The sequence below is a fragment of the Spodoptera frugiperda genome, chromosome 15 (assembly GCF_023101765.2).
Source record: "Spodoptera frugiperda isolate SF20-4 chromosome 15, AGI-APGP_CSIRO_Sfru_2.0, whole genome shotgun sequence".
In the NCBI taxonomy this organism is placed as follows: Eukaryota; Metazoa; Arthropoda; class Insecta; order Lepidoptera; family Noctuidae; genus Spodoptera; species Spodoptera frugiperda.
The window spans coordinates 7,733,887-7,752,092 of record NC_064226.1 but is presented as its reverse complement, the minus strand read 5'-3'; the positions used below and the strand labels follow the sequence as shown (position 1 = coordinate 7,752,092).

The 18,206-nt window shown below is 35.2% G+C and overlaps 1 protein-coding gene and 1 long non-coding RNA gene across 10 annotated transcripts in view; one reads left to right on the top strand and one right to left on the bottom strand.

The window, feature by feature from the left end:
- Positions 1–1,233: 1,233 nt before the first annotated feature.
- Positions 1,234–18,206, bottom strand: part of LOC118277827 (potassium voltage-gated channel subfamily KQT member 4) — a 46,181-nt gene continuing 29,208 nt past the window's right edge. For 4 of the 9 annotated variants that reach the window (XM_050698580.1, XM_050698585.1, XM_050698583.1 and 1 more), the window contains 6 exons: positions 17,544–17,614; positions 15,378–15,505; positions 12,662–12,758; positions 12,183–12,493; positions 8,823–8,929; positions 1,234–5,695 (listed from right to left, as the gene is read on the bottom strand). In XM_050698580.1, the coding sequence (XP_050554537.1) occupies positions 5,460–5,695; positions 8,823–8,929; positions 12,183–12,493; positions 12,662–12,758; positions 15,378–15,505; positions 17,544–17,614 (950 nt within the window). In that variant the 3' untranslated portion in view covers positions 1,234–5,459. Of the gene's footprint in view, positions 5,696–8,324; positions 8,440–8,822; positions 8,930–12,182; positions 12,494–12,661; positions 12,759–15,377; positions 15,506–16,589; positions 16,718–17,543; positions 17,615–18,206 lie in introns of all 9 variants that reach the window. The other 5 variants (XM_050698582.1, XM_050698584.1, XM_050698586.1 and 2 more) reach the window with 3 other exon arrangements.
- On the top strand, positions 8,939–11,372 carry LOC126911456 (uncharacterized). Its single transcript, XR_007705996.1, has 2 exons — positions 8,939–9,788; positions 10,608–11,372. It is a non-coding gene; the product is annotated as an uncharacterized LOC126911456 (long non-coding RNA).

Sequence of the window (18,206 nt, the reverse complement as noted above, 5' to 3'; positions counted from 1 at the left end):
TGTAGGTGATCTAGTGCATTTGTTCGTAGATATTGTTTAGACAGAACTATGTGTGCAACATTAGTGTTATGGAGGAGCAATTGTGGCTTCAACGGTTTTGCATACATTTTGTACTCCACACCATATTATCTCACTATTCATTATATCGACGCATCATGCAGCCCCATAATTATTAAAAAAGTTGCTAATTGTTTACATTTTAATGTGCCAATTTCTGAGCGCTTATAACCAATCTACTATTTTTTACTTATAATATCATGGGGCAAGGCTGATTTGTTTTGTCACAGTGCATAATCAGTAATCACATTATGTCATCTCCTCTTTGTACTTGCTTCATGGTGATACCTAATTAATTATAGTAAAAAGAAACGATAAATATACCTACCTATGTGCTAGCACATCTTAAACTGGACTAAACCTAAACCGTTTAGATATAGGGACTAATCATGGACAGTCCTCAAGCATGCTCCTTATTATGTTAATATTTTTCAGAAACAAAAATACTTTACCGACGAGTTTGAATCAACCCCTATTACGGTACTTACTTACCCTTCGTATTACAGTGACACCATTATATTGAAGCCAGTAGTTTTGATGTAACCACTAATGACAATAGAAACACTAGCGTGATATTATAAATCATCATTGATTACTTACACATCGACAGCTCCAATTCCGAGGTAATGATAGTGTATAGTGAGTAGTTTCATTGGGTCCACTGTTTAGGTACAGTACCTAGGTCTTGCTTGAAGGTAGTTTATACATACGTACTTACCTAAATTGTTTTGTAATTTAGGTATTACTGAAAACGTTGCCCCACAAGGATGTTTCCTGTACCATGGGTGCGTTTAAAAGTTCATATAATTACTTGATACCCAGACCAAAACAGCAATTTGTGGATCACACAAAGAGCTTCGTGTGGGAGTCGAACCCACTATACGTGGTGTGGTAGCTGGCTGCACAGCAATCGCATCAAGCGTGCAGTCTAAATACATATTTAATGGCACCTTGGTTCCATAGTTTTAAACATATTAGGGTGTAGGCTAGCCTTCCAACAGAAGTTCAAAAATAAATCAAATTAAGTATGAGAATTTAACACCAGGCCGTTGATTAATTTTAATTTAAACCAGCTTTATTGTGGGAATATTAAAAGGTTTCATACAAAGGGCTTGGCATAGCACTGTTGGAAAACTAGCCTGAATGGGGATTTTTCCAACGTAGAGAAAACTCAAATGTCTGTGATGAATTTATTTGTGCTGGCTCGTTACTACTCGTGTTGATTTATTTATTAAAACGAATCAATCGGTTTCGATCATTGTATTTGACAAGCGAAGGGTTAGTACGTGCTTAAAGTCTAGATATGTTCAGGATTTTAGGGTATTATTAGGCCAGTTCCTGGCAACCAGTTTTCGTGTTGTCTTATATATTACTGTGAATATTCCAACTTTGATAAGTCTTTGTATTTATTTCAAGATATAAGTATGCGTATAGGTAGATATTGCAAAAGAGAAAAAATATTATCTTAAATGAAATCTAATTCTCATTTAGAACTAGACTGTGCACATTTTAATAGACTATTACGATGTATATTGTTTTTAAATTGCGTACCAACTTATAGCACCTGCCTTTAAAGATAGAAAGAGAAATAAAATATTCGAATTAATTTGGATTTATTTTCTTAACTCCATTGCTTAATAGATTTCTCTCTTATAGTCTAGCATTTGCCCAGTGTTTGGCATAATAAATGTTAAGATTTGCACAGAGTAAATATGCTTTCAGTAGTTACACTGTCACTTCAGGATCCATGTACGACATCATCTACTTTTATAATAACTGTTCTACAGGCAGATCCAACTTGCTAATCGTGACTGTACTCTACGTAGTACTCAACTGTACACAAAATAAATGTATTTTTGATTAAGGAAAAACATAATGTGAAAGGAGAAAGAAATGTGTTCAGAAATTCTAAACATTCGTCGATCTGACGTTAGGATGCTCACAGTAATATACAGATCTATACGGTTATTGCCAGTAGTAGTTAGGTAATTATTTCGATTTATTTACAGTGTAAATTGACTTAGGTAAGTAAGTAATTCATAAACATATCACAATTCATAGATCTAACAGTTAGGCAATTAGTAGGTCCCATTGTATTATTATTTTACTGACTGATGAATTTTCTCGCCTACAACTTAATGTGCTTTTGGATACGATTATTCATATTACAATAACCATTATTGATGTCATAATTAAAATACTGATAAAGCCATATCTGATGACGTTGGAAGCCTTTTCCGAATATATAACATAGAATAAAAACATTTTTCATTCTATACAATATCTTCTGTAATCATTCGATATTGTGAACAGCATCAGCCATGACAATTTCAAGTCTGAATGTCTGAAACATCTTTCTAAATATGAATGTTTTAAACATATATAAATACATATATACCAATATTTATAATCTTATTACATAATCATTTGATTTTCAGGCAATAGTTTACCCTGCTTTTATTAAGAAACATGTCCAAAATTTCAAAATTGGTTCAAGAATAGGACTTTACCAATAAATTAAAAACAGATTCGATAGCACGCACGGCGTCGACCTACAGATTGGACTACTTTTACAATAGTACTTACTGAAATCTGCTCTGTGGTGGCTTCTATCATCTATAGTCTGTTTCGTTAGGCGTGATGGCAAAACTGAATATCTATCACAGTTTCTTTGTCAATTATGTTATTATTTAAAATTACCTACTTATTTATTTGTAGAAATATTATAATAATTCATATTTCCTACATTATTTGCAAACGTCACACCTAATCCTGGATGTTTCCACTTATAAAATGTCTAGTAGTATGTATAAATGTTAGTTTTAGGCATTATACAATATCTAGCCTAGCTATCGAGATTGATGCTTTCTCTGGATTTCGTTCACGGCGAGTAACATTTCCTAAATAACTATACATTATAGATCTAAGTATAATAATTATTAAACAACTTATTAAAAATATGTACAACTTAACAATTATGGTACATTTTTATAAAGTAAAGATTTTCTATTTATATCGGGTGTAAGGGAAACGCTTCCGAAAACAAAAACAGGCGATAGTGCTGGTGATTACTGATACGAAGGCACCAAAAAAAACGCGAAAAAAAACCAATTTTTTACACTTTTTTTTCGGTTTTTTTAGGTCACTAGCCTTTGATACATACAAAGAAATAGAATCGCAATAAAAAAAACCATATTCAGTAATTATTTTTCAAAACGCAATGTAAATTAATTCAATCAGCTGTGAAACCACGGGTCAACTAACTCGACCGCGCAATACTTTGTTGCACGTAGTAGGCACAGCGGTACAGACTATGTGTGCGTGGGCGAGCCCTACACTACTACATACGCAAACGTCAAGCGCCAAGCCGACGCGCCTAAAATAAAACAGAGGTGACAATAATGATTAAACATGCATTATGCCTACACTGCTAACATTTTATTTTATTATTTTACGTAAGTTAGTTTTTTGTTTTTATGCTTTTTTAACTTCACTATTCTGATTTATTATTTAATCATCATTCAATCATTTAATTATTATGTAATTATTAAATCATCTTTCTAAACGAACGATTTTGCTTACTTTAAGTAACATACCAACATGCCGTATAAGTGACACTGAGATAGTTTTATCCCTAACGTCAAGTACCGTTAGGTAGCGATAGTAGGTATTAATTTAGTCCGTTTTGCTTCACCACTAAGAAGCCTTCAAACGTTCATGCATTTAGTTTGATTCTCTATTAATTAATTTATTAAAGGTAAAATAACTGAGAAACGTAAACAGTAACCACGAATAAAACAGTAGCAGACAAAGGAAGCAAGAGGAGTGTCTGCAATTTATTGATCTTTGAACAAGAAGATGGCGCCGACACCGCGCCGCCACCGGGTAGATCTTTTCGGGGAAGTTCGAGCAATGTTGCCACTTTTATTTGAATTTTTGTATTAAAATTTGCATTTGTTTCTTCTTTATTTCTTAAGTGTGCAAAAACTCTTATGAATCAAGTAACTACATATTAAGATTTCTCAAGTTCATCAGTAGTAGGTCATGGGGTAAAAATCAAGACCTCGCAACAAGGTATTTTTTGTTTTTTTATTTCGTCTAAGTATTATTTACATAAAAATAAACTGGCAACACTGTTGGTACTTGTGCAACCGTGCAACAGTTTTTAAGTCAGTATTCCCTTGCGAATTACGTAGACGCGCCTAATTTTGTTCCGGTTACGTTTTTAGATTAAAATTACAGTTTTGTTGTTATTGTTAGTTAATTGTTAAGTTTCTTGTTAGTTATTGTTAAGTTTGTGTTCGTGTTGTTAAGTTTGTGTTCGTGTTGTTTATCAATGCCACAACAATGTACAGTGCTCGTGAATACGGCAACATGTTGATGGTGCCCCGCCGCACGTAGTGAGAAGTGTCCGTGAGCGTCTCTCGGTGATGTTGGAAGACCGGTGGATCGGCAGGCTAGGGCCACAAGCTTGGCCACCCCGTTCGCCCGATCTAACCCCCTTAGACTTTTTTGTGGGGGTACGTTAAGGAAAGAGTGTTCGACCGCGAGTGTTCTAGTGCGGATGAAATGCGGCAAAATGAGCATTCTAATGAAGACCCAACTTTGATGCCCCGTCTTCATGCGGAAACATATCGCCGAGCCCGCCTCTGCATCGAGATGAATGGGGCACAATTCGAGCCCCACCTTGTTCGATCGCAAAGGATTTAGCTAGGTAAGTGTTTTACAGTAAACAATACGCTTCAACCTATACCGACGTATTGGATGAATAGGCGCGTGTTTCACCGTACCGCCCGCCGCGCCGCTGGATCGTGCGGTACGGTAGGTATGAAAATTGCGCGCGCGTGCGATGTCGTTTACCTTAAATTCTGTACGCTGTACATTGCGGTTTTGAAAAATACTAAATCACTAATACATTAACCATTTGGTGAATGGTTATTGTTATTAAACTGTGTTCGTATAATAAAGCAAAAGTCTTTTGGCTTCGAGAGCGTTTTCCTTACACCCAGTATAATCGTAAATTTTATATCTTTTAAAGCAATAATTAATTAAACAATGTAAGCGTAATAATAAACATTAGGTAGGTACCTATGTACTCGGCTCAAGAGTCCTTGGTCTTATACATAATCGAGCGGAAGTGATTATCACAACATCGACTCGTTGTATATTTTATTCATTGGAGTTGCACAAGACGCCTTATATACTATCTACTCGTTTTACCTAAACTATGATTGCTCATTTTCTCATTACAAGCACCTATCAATAAGGAAATTAAGTGAATGGACAGCGTAGTATCAAGTCAATATTGTGCGATGACATTATATTTACAATCATAATGGTGGTAGGTAGGTAATTAGTGGAAAGCCTTTTTTCGTCAAGATGAAAATACTGAATAGTAAGTCTCAGACATCTGGTCGTAGGAGATGGAGGTCGACAGCCACGTCGCGGCGTTGGTTGCGCATCATGCGGGGTTGTGAAGCTTGTGCCGCGTCGCCGAGCAGTGCGGCGTCTTCTGCTAGAGAGTCTCCGGAGCCGTAGCCACGCTCCTCGGCAGCGTCACCCTCGCACCAGGACGCGGATCCCGAGCTCACCGACCGAGGTTCTGTTTCCGCGCCGGCCGAACAACTGGCGCACACTTCTGCAATCATCTTTACGATTAATATGCTACGAAATTTAATTATGCAAGTGGGTACATAAATCAAGCTAAAGCTAAGATTATATATTCACATTTCTTGTTTACAACGTTTTAATTGGCAAAGAGACTTTTATATTAGATAGTGTTTATAATGATAATTTAATATGTTTATTTGTTTTGTTAACAAAACAAAACCAAGATACAAATGTAAATATCACTGGCAAATAGCTAGTAAAATGTATTACTAGAGTCTACATTAATCGTTATCCTCACTGCCTATATGCGACGAAAGTTTCATCAAAAGTTTGAAACACTTGCATTGATTTATGTGGGTTACAAATATTTGTGAACAAACAATGCGCTAGTATCAATATTACTTTAGTCGCGCTGTACCTAGGGCTCGCTGTGAACGACTGTGGCGCCCTCATTTATTTTCATGATTAAATACAAGCTGTATGTAAGTGGTTTTATACTTTAAATCAATTTAAATCGTTAAAGTAAACAGAAATATATTTTACTAGCTTATGCCAGCGACTTGTCCCATTCTACCCGTTCTCGTGAGAATATAGAGAAATCCTCTCTTAGTGTTCCCCTACACTCCGCAAGGAACATACATGCCAAATTTCACCTTCGTAGGTCCAGTAGTTTCCGCTGTGTATTGTCTGTCAGTCAGTCACTCAGTAACGGTAGTTTCATATACGAGTTGATAACAATCATAATTAACCACACATTAACATTTAAGACACTGGTAATGTATCCAAATACAAAGGGTGCTCAGTAAATTGTACAACATACTGTGAAGGGTCATAGCTCGGATAAATACCTAGGCAACTCAATGTATGTTCTTAAAGGACACCAGCCTTTACAGACAGAGAGTAGGATCTTTCAACGTCGACAACAACCTTAATACTTTTGTCTGGAAGGAAGCAGGATTAGGAGACCCATTCGCATAATTTCTTGAGAATTATCCGCATAAGAAGGTTTCGGTTCGGTTTTTTAAGGAATTTTTCGGTGAATATATTTTGGGTTGTCTATGTTGATCTCAGCTATCACCCCTCGCAGTATGTCACGTCGTACTATTTACTGATAACCCTGTACATATGTTGCACACGTACTTATTATAAAACGTCTATATTAAATACGTAAAAGAAATCTACATTACAGATTCATGCTGAAACTGATGGTGTTGTGAAAAATATATGTTCGGTCTTACCCTAGTTTTAGAGGAGAAGGCTGAAATCTAGCGTAGTATAGAAGGTACAAGTTTTGTCACTGTTTATGTGTGTTTATTTGTAAGTTTGAAAGTATTGAAATAAATCTTTCACAAATTTGAATATTTATCTACTTAGTTATTTATTTGTTGTTATTGATATGAGTTTACTGTTTAAGAAGTAATGGTACGAAAATACTAAGTTTTAAAGATAAGTTAGTCGTTTTCAGGCTCGTGTTCTGTATTGTATACTCAGCCAGTTATGTAGGTCATCTTGTGAAATCTGAACACCTAACTTTACTTTTACGCTTTGCAGATTTCAGCCTAGTTGTGTTTTATTAAGTACCTAAATAGATAGTTTGAAACATGCTACAAGTTTTAATGTTGGTACAATCTACATTTCTTGCGGGCCGTACTTTCCTTCATTCATAAACGTTGTGCGTCAGTCGGCATTAGTCAAAGGCACGTTCAGCTGTAATTTGTCGGATAGACGAATATACAGATCGTAACATCGGTATCGTATGTGTGATCACAAACAACTGCAGCTATTGTCGAATAAAATTTGTGGCATGTTTTTATGGTAGAGTCGTGTAATAGTTGGAGTTCCAGTTACATACGTATACTTATATATATTTTGTCGTATTAATGTTATATGTATAGTGTTTTAAATATAAGTTGGTAAAATAGCAAATGAAATGTAAGTAATAGATACTAATATGTAGGTGTTGAAGTATTACTTTGCCGTCTTATATTGAAATTGTATTTTTACTTTTTTGCCCTTCTTTCCTTTGACTTTGTCTACTGAGTATTAAGACTGTTACAAGCGAAAAGTAAGTGTGTTTTATTGATAAACATTTGTTAATTATTCAGAGTTGGTTTAATGTCAATTAATTAACAACGCAACAACAATTTACCTGACGACACGCTTTGCGTACATTAAACCAAGCCAGAGGGCTTAATACGAGTTTATGTTACGTTAATCTCCGCGTTCCTCATCGTCGTTCGACGCTCTGATTGGTTGCTTCATTGGAACAGACCGAAACTCGCACTAGGATCATGTGTACAAACGTAATACGGTTAACGTTTTAACGGCAAATTACAAGGACGTCAATTTAAGAACTCCCCACGGCTCACTTGTAATGATACATTACTTGGCAAGACTCTGTTAGTCTAGGTCTGCTATCTAAAATTACATGGATGAAATGTTTTTGTTTTTAAAAATTCAATATAAATCGGCTTTGTGATACTTTAACCCCTGTCAGATAAAAGATTAGATAAAATAAATCTAAATCTACGACACCTTCATTAGTAGATACATTCATGTGGTTGGAGTAAGTTGTAGGCTTGTCTAGTAGGACACAGAGAGATACTATTAAATAATAAACATTCCACACATCGATAGGGGTAGGGTTTAGGACTCACTCAGCCGGCGGCGGCCATTTACTATGGGGCTCTCCCAAGTCGTCGGTCAGAGAGAGGTTGACGACGAATAATCTTCATAAGATGCTGCAATTTTGTAATATTCGCATATTTATACCTATGGCAACGACGTGTAATTGGTTAAGTTAGCATCACATTCACTACAACTTGCTATTCATACTACTAATCTACTTGTGACTAAGTTAGTGTTAGCGTTGATGATATGTGAGGACAAGTTTCTCGGTGAACAGTGTAGAGATTGACCGGAGTGTTAAGTTCTAAAACTGTAAGTCAAGGCTAATCAATTATTTTTACCGCATCAGCTGTGCATCTTAAGTCTAGTTACAAAACACTCCATGCAATCTCTACTTATAAAACATGTCAATATTTGTGACTTGTAGGAGTTGTAAAGTGGGGCAGTTAATTTAAGTTGCCATTACAGTGAAATGGGTTGATGTTGGAGTATGTACATGTGCGTGTGTGTGTGTGACATATACCGACCTGAGCTGTCGGTGACGAGTCGGGGCGGTGTGACCTCACGGTCCGGCACTACGATAACTACTTCATCGTCTCTGGGGGAATCACCGTTGCGACTTGAACTTGCTGTCCTGTTAACATTCATTATTGAACTATGCATCCACACTCCAGGGATTGACAACACAACGACAGTGTATGGCTGCAATATATTTTACGTTAACATCTTCCTAGCTACATTTATGCTACCTGCTACGCTGTCTGTGCTACGCGCTACGCTCTTATGACATGGATATAGGAAAGTTAAAATTATTTAAATGTAAGTAGTTGGTAAGTTAATGCAGCATTGTCATCATCATGTCAGCCACAAGACGTTCCCTGCTGAACATTTACCAACTAGTTATTCAGGTCAAGTCTCCAGTTTGATCAGAGCGCCAAGCACGAATAACTATCGCATTCGTAATGTAAACGTATCGAGATGACGATACGTCATGAGACGTTAACGGAGTGTGGCAGCACGAAGCCTATTCTTTCAACTATCGAGAGCTCGCATCAAATTCGATAGTGACGTCATGCTAATGTAAACTAGAGAAGCGGCCAAGTGAACGATTTGAATGACTTATTGAGCATAAAGATTTCGTCTGAAAACTAAATTAAATTTATATATATATATTTCAACCTTTGTGTACACGTTTTATGAAATAATATTTATTAAATAAATATTAATTATGTGCAAAAAGTTCTTAAAGCGAGTTAAGAGAAATATAACGACATTATCTATGAAAAAAAATAAGTACTTAGTTTCATAAATTTATAATTTTTTTTATGATTTCCGAACGTCGTATTTGACATCACATTTGTCATGCCGGTTGTTTGTTTGTTATTTTATCTTATGTAAAATGTAAATAAGATAAAATTACAATTTTAACATGTTACATTTAAAATGAGGACGATTCAACTCCAATATGAGCTAATGGTGGAATTTATGCAAAAGTAAGTAAAGATTTCTAAATGTTTCTTTGATTAGCCCCTTTTTTTATGTGATATGGACAATAGTTTAACGGAGATTTGTCTAAACCCTCCCCAGGGTGGTAGTTACTAGTGGTTTGCACCGGAGCGAAGTCTGGCGTACCGGTGAAATTCACCGGTGATTTGCCGATCTCCGGAGATTCACCGGTGATTTATTATTATTTATTTATTTATTCAATTTCCATATAAATTACTTTACAATATACTAAGCCCCACAAAACCGTTTTAATAGTTTGACTGTGGTATAACCGGTGATGAAAACCATTAATTTCAAATCAAGTTTTTATTAATTGAAAAACAAACCAAAATAGATAATTGGACTTCAACGAACCCTGAACTCTTTGGAAAGCTAGTAGCAAGTGAATTATGCCACATAAACTGCCAGGAGCGCTTTGATTTGATGACCGAAATAAATAATATCATTCGAAAGAAGCAAATCAGTAAATAAATTATCTTAATTATGTATTAAATGAAAAACTAATGGTTAATAAATATTTCTATTATTTTAGTAAGTAGTATTAATATAGTATTGAAAAATAATATTTTTTACTTAAAAATATTCCAGTTAGATATAATACAATCACCAGAGTTTAATCGGTTAACAACCGATTGATTTCAATCGAGTACTTTTACCGGTATATTACCGGTTATTCTCCGGTACTCACTGCTCCGGTGCAAACCCCTAGCAGTTACATTCAGGCTAAATGGAAGGAGCCATTCAGGCAGCAGCGGATACTTAAACAATATTTGTAATGTAATATTTGATGTATTATCTTTTTACAGATTGGTATATTTGTGGGACCAGTCCAATATTTCTGGGAGCAGTGGGCCTACTGTATTCCTACCACACCACTCACTGTTCCTCACGAAGCCTACCCTTCGCCAGCGCCTCCACCAACACCACCGATCCTCCATCCGAGGAAGATAGCTGGAATCCTCCACCAGTGAAAAAACCTAAAGCGAGTTTGATTAAAATGTGTATAGAGAATGACAAGAATGCTATGCTAAGGAGCATGAGAAAAGTTATTATTTTTTATTAGTTGATTATTTTTTATAACTTACTGTTAATTTTATATTTATTTGAATTTTTCTGTTTTTATGTTATTTTAAAATATTATCAAAATATTGTTAATGGCATTGTATTTATAATAATTATTCTAACTGTGTCAATACTGTGAATGTGGTGCATGTCTATAAATTGGCATAAGCACATGATCTTGTGTCTTCATCTTGTTTTTCATTAATGTCTTATAATAATAAATAAATAAATTATATATTATTGGGATTAAGATTAGGATAAAATAGTTTTTAAGTTAGTTAAATAATAATAAATAAAAATGTGTTTATTGACAAAAGTTAGTACAATAAGTTGCCGGGGCTTCCCAAAAAGTAATCCGAAGATACTTGTGTTGGGATAAGCCTCGCTCTTCCTTGTTATACAATTGTTTCGCTAATTATAACTACGTTATTAGTTATATATGTATATACATTTTATTAACTATAAAAAGAGGATTTTGTACTAAAAAGTAATAAAACACTTGAAATAACTATGGAGTCTATTTATTCTGTCCACCAAAATGTTTTTTAGTAGTAGTTTTCTTTACTTATTTCCTATTACTGTGGATTACATCCTTCGGCATGAATGGGCTAGCTCGACCGGAGTGATACCACGGCCTCACAGATAACCGACGTGAAACAGCGCTTGCGTTGTTTTGTTGTGTGAGTGGGGTTATCGGAGGCCCAATTTCCCCCTTCCTTCCTTCCCAATCCCCGATTCCCCAACAACCCTTAAACGTATTCGTTGTTGTTGGTATAATCGTTGTTAACGATCTTAAGTAATTGTTGTAGGTACTTTGTTGGTACAACGACGGTCTTGGCATTTTATAAAAATCACTGCAAGCACTCACTGACTTCACAATATAATATATTTTGTATTATTACAAATTTCGATACCTTTCTCACCGACAAATTCTCAGTGACAAATGTGTCGAGTCGTTTCGATAGCCAGCTTTCGAAATTTACGTTACCGTACGTCAAATGCTCGTTCGTGCTTCCAATTTGTGTCAAAATGTTCTAGGTTTCGATACCAATACGATACGATTACTATACGATAGTTATCAAAAACATTCGTGCTTGCGATATTTAGTTCCTTTTACGCACGGTAGGGGCGCTGTTCAAATCCCATAGAAAATTCTTTCGATTGCGATACGAATACTTTCTCGATAGTTTTCGTGCTTAGCACACAGAACTTTAAATACCGAAAATACCTAACACAATGTAATTAACAAAATAACTAGAGAATAGTGGATAGATAAACACTACGCAATAGATTAAAGATTAAGTTTTTTAGGTACTTACTTCACGATAACTTTTTTTTTTATAAATCTGCTACCAAGGTCCGAGTACCCTCGGTTCATAGGCCGTTTGAAGGGGACGAGCGGCGCAGCCGTGGCCGGAGGCGGCTCGAAGGTGCGTGACACTGGCGAGTTGGGCTCTGAACACTGCTTTTCTGTCAGCGCCGGCCTGTTCCTCAATAACAGTCCCCCCTCTCCGGACGGACCGCCTTCTCCTCCTCCGTTATTACTACTGCCCATTAGTCTCCGAGGCACCCCTCTGTCCTCTTTATACAATTCTAATAAATGATCCAACTTACTTTCTATATCATCTACCTGAAAGAAATTAATATTCTTATCTATACGTCACATCACCTAACCTGAATAATACATTAATGATCTGTTGACTCAAGTCACTCGCTGTAAGTAATTTTTATACTAAAAGTAGTAAGGAAACAGTACCTTCAGTAAATATTGAAATTAACAATTAAAGATAGCACTCACTTGTCTTTCAATTTTAACTACTCTGGAAGCTAGGCTGATTTTCGATGCATAGACATCTTTAGCTTTAGATCCTTGTTTTCCAAGTATTTGGTCTAACCTGTGGGCACATTAAAATATTTTTAGTTAGTACATTTTGAAGGCTATGTAATTGTTAAGTTAATAGTGAACATTTAAACATGATGACAACTTTCTGACTGTATTGTATTGGTATTCTCAATACATTACGACATCTATAAGTAATAAACAACCAATAATTTTAAATATGATAATACAGTTCACAATCACGTACAGGAACTACAATAAAACACATAAACCAAACAAAGGTTACCTATAAATATTGGCACATGCTCTACTCTCGAGTGATAAATGAAATAAGGCGTGACATCGTTACTGAATGTTATTTCAATATAAAATAAGTGATCCATTAAAATTATTGCTCGTGACCATAATTCAAGTTAAATGAAAAGGCACTTGAAATATTACTAGCTGATGTAATGAAATATAAAGCTTTGCAGCAACATAGTGACATGTAGATTATTTAATAGGTTTAGAATTCGACGCCATCTGAGCCTATCTAGGCCCAAAATAATATATTCAGTACATATACATAAATCGGTAGGAGGTAAAGTAACGAATTTACAATTTATTAAAATATTAACAAATAATGAACCATTATTATACCTGCCATACGTAAATATGTATGATTTGCACCACAAATTGCAATAAAAGAATCTAAAACGTATATTATATTACAAATGGAATGATATAGCAAAGAAAGCTATGGTAAATAAAAATATTTTGCATCTGAACTATGTGTGTTCAACTAACTCAGAAAGAAAGAAAAACAGTACTTGTAGACTACATTCCCTTCCCTTCCCTTCTTACGTATGTTCCCAACATAAGTAAGAATCAAACCTCAGACTATAAGTACAATTTTTGTGTGCACTGTACATATTAATCTCTTATATATCTTATATCTATTTCTAGGTCTCTGGGATCTTGGACTATTAATATAGCTTCTGGTCGAAACGTCATCCGCGTAGAATATTGACTTTAGGCAGATTACTTTTTTTGTTAGTTTTCCAAAATCCCTATGTTGCCCAAGCGTATTAGCTATTCGACAAAAAAAGTTTCATTTGAAGCCGGTCTGGAGAGTAGCCTGTGCAAACAGCGTTTGTTTACTGATTTATTATATGTACCTATAGATAGATTAAATTAAATTTCGTAGGTATTATTGTCAGTTTACATGTAAAAGTTTCTGGTTTCTGCCTGCAACATCGTCCTCTTGTACTTGAGGCTTACACAGACTTTTTAGAAAATGTAATATATATATTGCTCAAAAAAGTGCAGCAAATGGTTAAAGAATTTTTGAAATCAGTTTAGGAGTTTTTATGTGAAAACATTACTAAAATTAGCGAGTGAATTGCAAAATACCGACTCTAACGAGTCGAGATGAAAGGCACTGCACACATTTTGTTATATAAAAAAAATACGCCAATTTCATACACATTTTCTATTTCAAGAACAGAAAAAAAGAAGCAGTTTTAAAGTATGCGTTGACTAAATTGAAATAATATAGTTATTTACGAAGGTACAAATGCTTTAGCGTAAACCTTAATTTGATGACTGCTTGCATATATAATAAATGTGGAAGGTTTATTAATCATGATTTATTTTGAGGAAAGAAACGCAAAGTGAGTTATGCTCATAAGTGTGATCATGAACTACGGTACAAATACTATTAGAAATTAGGTTATGTTAGATTAGAAAGAAGTGCTAAGCTTAAGAAAATTGTGCTGTATTATTAATTGTGTAGGTTTATGCCAAGTATTGTCTTGGTGCATGCATATTATCATTGCTTGCTGTCAAAGATGAAACAGTTCATGCATAATATTCGAATGAGTGATCTTCCATCCGCGACACATCTCTAGGTAAGGAATTCAGTGGAGGACACGTTTATTTGGTAAAACTAATTATCATGCAAATTGCCAGTTACCTAATGCTCGGCTTTCTATACACACGTAGTTAATAATTAATAAATTTATTTATTAGTTAAACTTTAACAAAGATATTTAGCGTACATTTTTAACAGGGACAGTAACAGCTTCCATTATTTCTTTCATAAAATGTCTATTCATCAACTATAAGTGTTGATGTTTGTGCTTAATTCTATTTTAAGATTTCCCTAACAAAGCCAGTCTATCTCTAAACAAGCGAATTAATCCTACAGTAGACTGCTCATAATATTACAATTAAACAACAATTGTTTAAACGATTAAAGTAGGTGCGAAGGCAGGTATCCCAAACTCTAAGTCAACATTTATAAACCCGTGAAGGAACATTAATAAAACTAACTTCATCTATCGAGTACTTAACTACACACAACATCTAAACAGGAACGTGGTTACACAATGCAAATACAGTAAATAATAATACTAAAACTTCAAATCACATAAAACACGATTAAATCACAGTTACCCTTCTTCATAATTGACTAATTTGATACCTACCTAAGTACATGGATGGATGTTATGTTAGTCAGAGAGGAATGACTGGTTACTGGTGAGCCGTTCTTTCGGTAAATTTGATTAGCGAGTGGCTGTACATTGTACTAGTAGGCGGACGGGCTGATGATGATCAGTGAATGAAGCGGCGGCGGCGGCGGCGAGGACCGACGTCGGTGCGAGTAGCGCGGCCGCGGCGGCTCTTATCTCACCTGTACTGCAGGTTCTTGGTTCTGTTTAGCAGGTCCGCGTGTCCCGACGAATATTGCTCTATCACATCTTTGACGTCGTACGGTTTCAATGCTTCTCTAAATCTCTTGCGTGCGACAAAATACTTGAGCTACACGAAAATAAAACATAATCCTGATAGCTAAAATTGCAAAAGTTCTGCACATGTTATAATTTTGAAAGAATGAATGATCTAAATTCACTGTTCGATTATAGTTAACATCCGCACTCTTTTATAGACAAGTGTTCACCTAGTCATTGAATGCGTGAAGTGTATCAGCTTGTTGTACTCTTATTAAGTGGTGATTGAAATTCTAATTAACATGTTCTATTGAGTCAAGTCAGAGTTTATAAAAATGTCGCGCACTAGTTATTTAATCACAAATTAAGTGTGTTTTAGTTTATATCATATATCTGATAATTAATTAATTTAATAGTGCCTCTACAGTATTGGACTTAGACATTGTACTTATTTGAATAATAATAGGTAGGCAATCATGCAGAAAGTATTGGTACCGAGCAACTAATCTGTTAGATAAGACTACCTGTTGGTTATATTTTTGTTAGGTAATTTGATAAAACCATTGTTTTGTCTTTGGCATATATTTGGAGTCAGCCAGAAGGGTTTTCCTATCAAGAAAGGGTTTTCATATAAACTATCAGGCATCTAGACTAAGAGGCAGGAGCAGTTTTCACTTGAAGTTTTCAGTGTAGAGACCGCATCAAAATCGCTATAATTATGAGATTTTAAATGTTCCTAACGATTTTTGTAAAGTCGTAGTAAATCCTATGAACAAGTTGTAGGTAACTGTGCTAAAATAAATGGAAAGAACATATGAATAAAAAATTTACCTACGATCCTTTATAACATTTCTATAACTACCTTATCTGAAATAATCATCACTCAAACGAATAACATACAATGGAAGTACGTGTGTTCTTTGAAGACATAAGAAAAGATTTTAGCGATTTCGAGGCAGCCAGGTAATGTACTGTAGTTATGCATTATGTATAGCGTTGCACACACTAACTACGGAGGTAGTATAAAGGTAGTAAGTTTAATGGCAACTTTGACTACGAAGATAACAAGACACAGTCGGTACACAGTCCAGATGAAAGTATAGTAGGTAGCTGGTAGGTATGTAGAAAGTCAATGGCAGTGCATGGTGTAGATGGTTCGCTGGTGGCTGCAGTACCTAGTCTGGACGTTTTTCACCCGGCCCAGCAGGTCCACGTGGCCCGCGGAATACTGTTCAATAACGTCCTTGACGTCGTAAGGCTTTAGCGCTTCTTTAAACTTACGTCGGGCCACAAAATACTTCATCTGTCAGGATTTAACAAGTCAGTAAGTTACGGATTTATGTCTATTACACAATTCTCATGAACACAGACTAATTCCCGGATTTATATTAAACTTTTCCGCTTCCTCGAGCATTTCAATAAAAAGTTAGAAGTCATCATTAAGAACTCATTATTCAGGTATCGAACAGAACCTCAGTTCTGTTACAAGTTTATTATGTTAGGAATATTTTTTTAGTGTTCTTGTGAATTACTAAGCTTTGTACTTGAACATTTACTACACATTTCTCACATTTTCTCCATGTTAGTGATATTAAATAACACACGAGTGTAAATAAATGTAGGTAAATGGTTCATTTGTAGAATTGAAATATTTTATGTAATAGAATGTTTTGTAAGTAGCTCTGTTATTTGCCGTCGTGATGGAATGTTTACAAGTTTTGTCTGACTGCTTTGAGAGTATCAAATTGGCCGTGAATTTATAATAGATGCCATTAGTCTCTTACAGACGTCTGAGGGGAAAATCTGTTAAAAATATAAGCTTTTTGTATTTAACACAAAGATAATTATAGACTGTCGAGAACACCGTGTAGTTATTTTCTGCACCGAAATCATAGACCTTGAACTAAAATTCTGAATTATGTAAATAGTCGACGATATTTTGTCTGTCTCTGTGTTAATTTGCGAATGTTTTCAAGATCATAAACTTATTCTAATCATAATATTATTTCACAAGCATACGCTGCTGTTTCATAATTGTCTTAGCAGTGATGTTTCCAGTTAACATATTACACTTCGTTTTGAGTCATTTTATGTCTTTCATGTAAAAGTTTCTTTAAAATGTTACGTACCTTTCTTATAAATCGTATGGCGGCTTTGTGGCGCGACGTCAAAGTGACACAGCGCGGCTCCTCGTCTTCATCTGCACAAAAAGCTTAGCTTTAGATAAATGTGTCAAGTGAAACTATCGAGAGACTGCCATCTGAAGCGGGTGTTTACGGGGAGTTTTATATTAAAGCCAAAGACGTGACCATTTTATATGCTTTTTAATAAGTTGCAGTATGCTTTTCTTTAGGTATAAACATTAAATAACAGTTAAATCACTTAATTACATTTTAGTATTCCGCGCTAGGTTTCCATATTATACCATCGTAGCAATCCTTTATTACGTTTGTGGGAAAACGCCTACCCAATTAATTGAGTAGCAACACTCGTGTTCCTCACTACATCACAGAGTAGTAAATTAGTGAACCGCATAATTGACCACACGAAGTGTACGAACGCCCATGCTTCGGGTGCCAGTCGATCGCAGTTTGGTATGTACACTATTTTGAAATAGGGTTCAAAATTAACATACTATTGTAACAAAATAATTGATTTTCCTGTTTATTAAACTCAAATGTGAATTAATAATTTATTTCATTGATCCCAATTATTTTTGTATATCCACCCAGATTTATATACTTAGGAGTAGCAGAATGAGCTTTTTCTATTAGGGTATTGTAATAGAACCG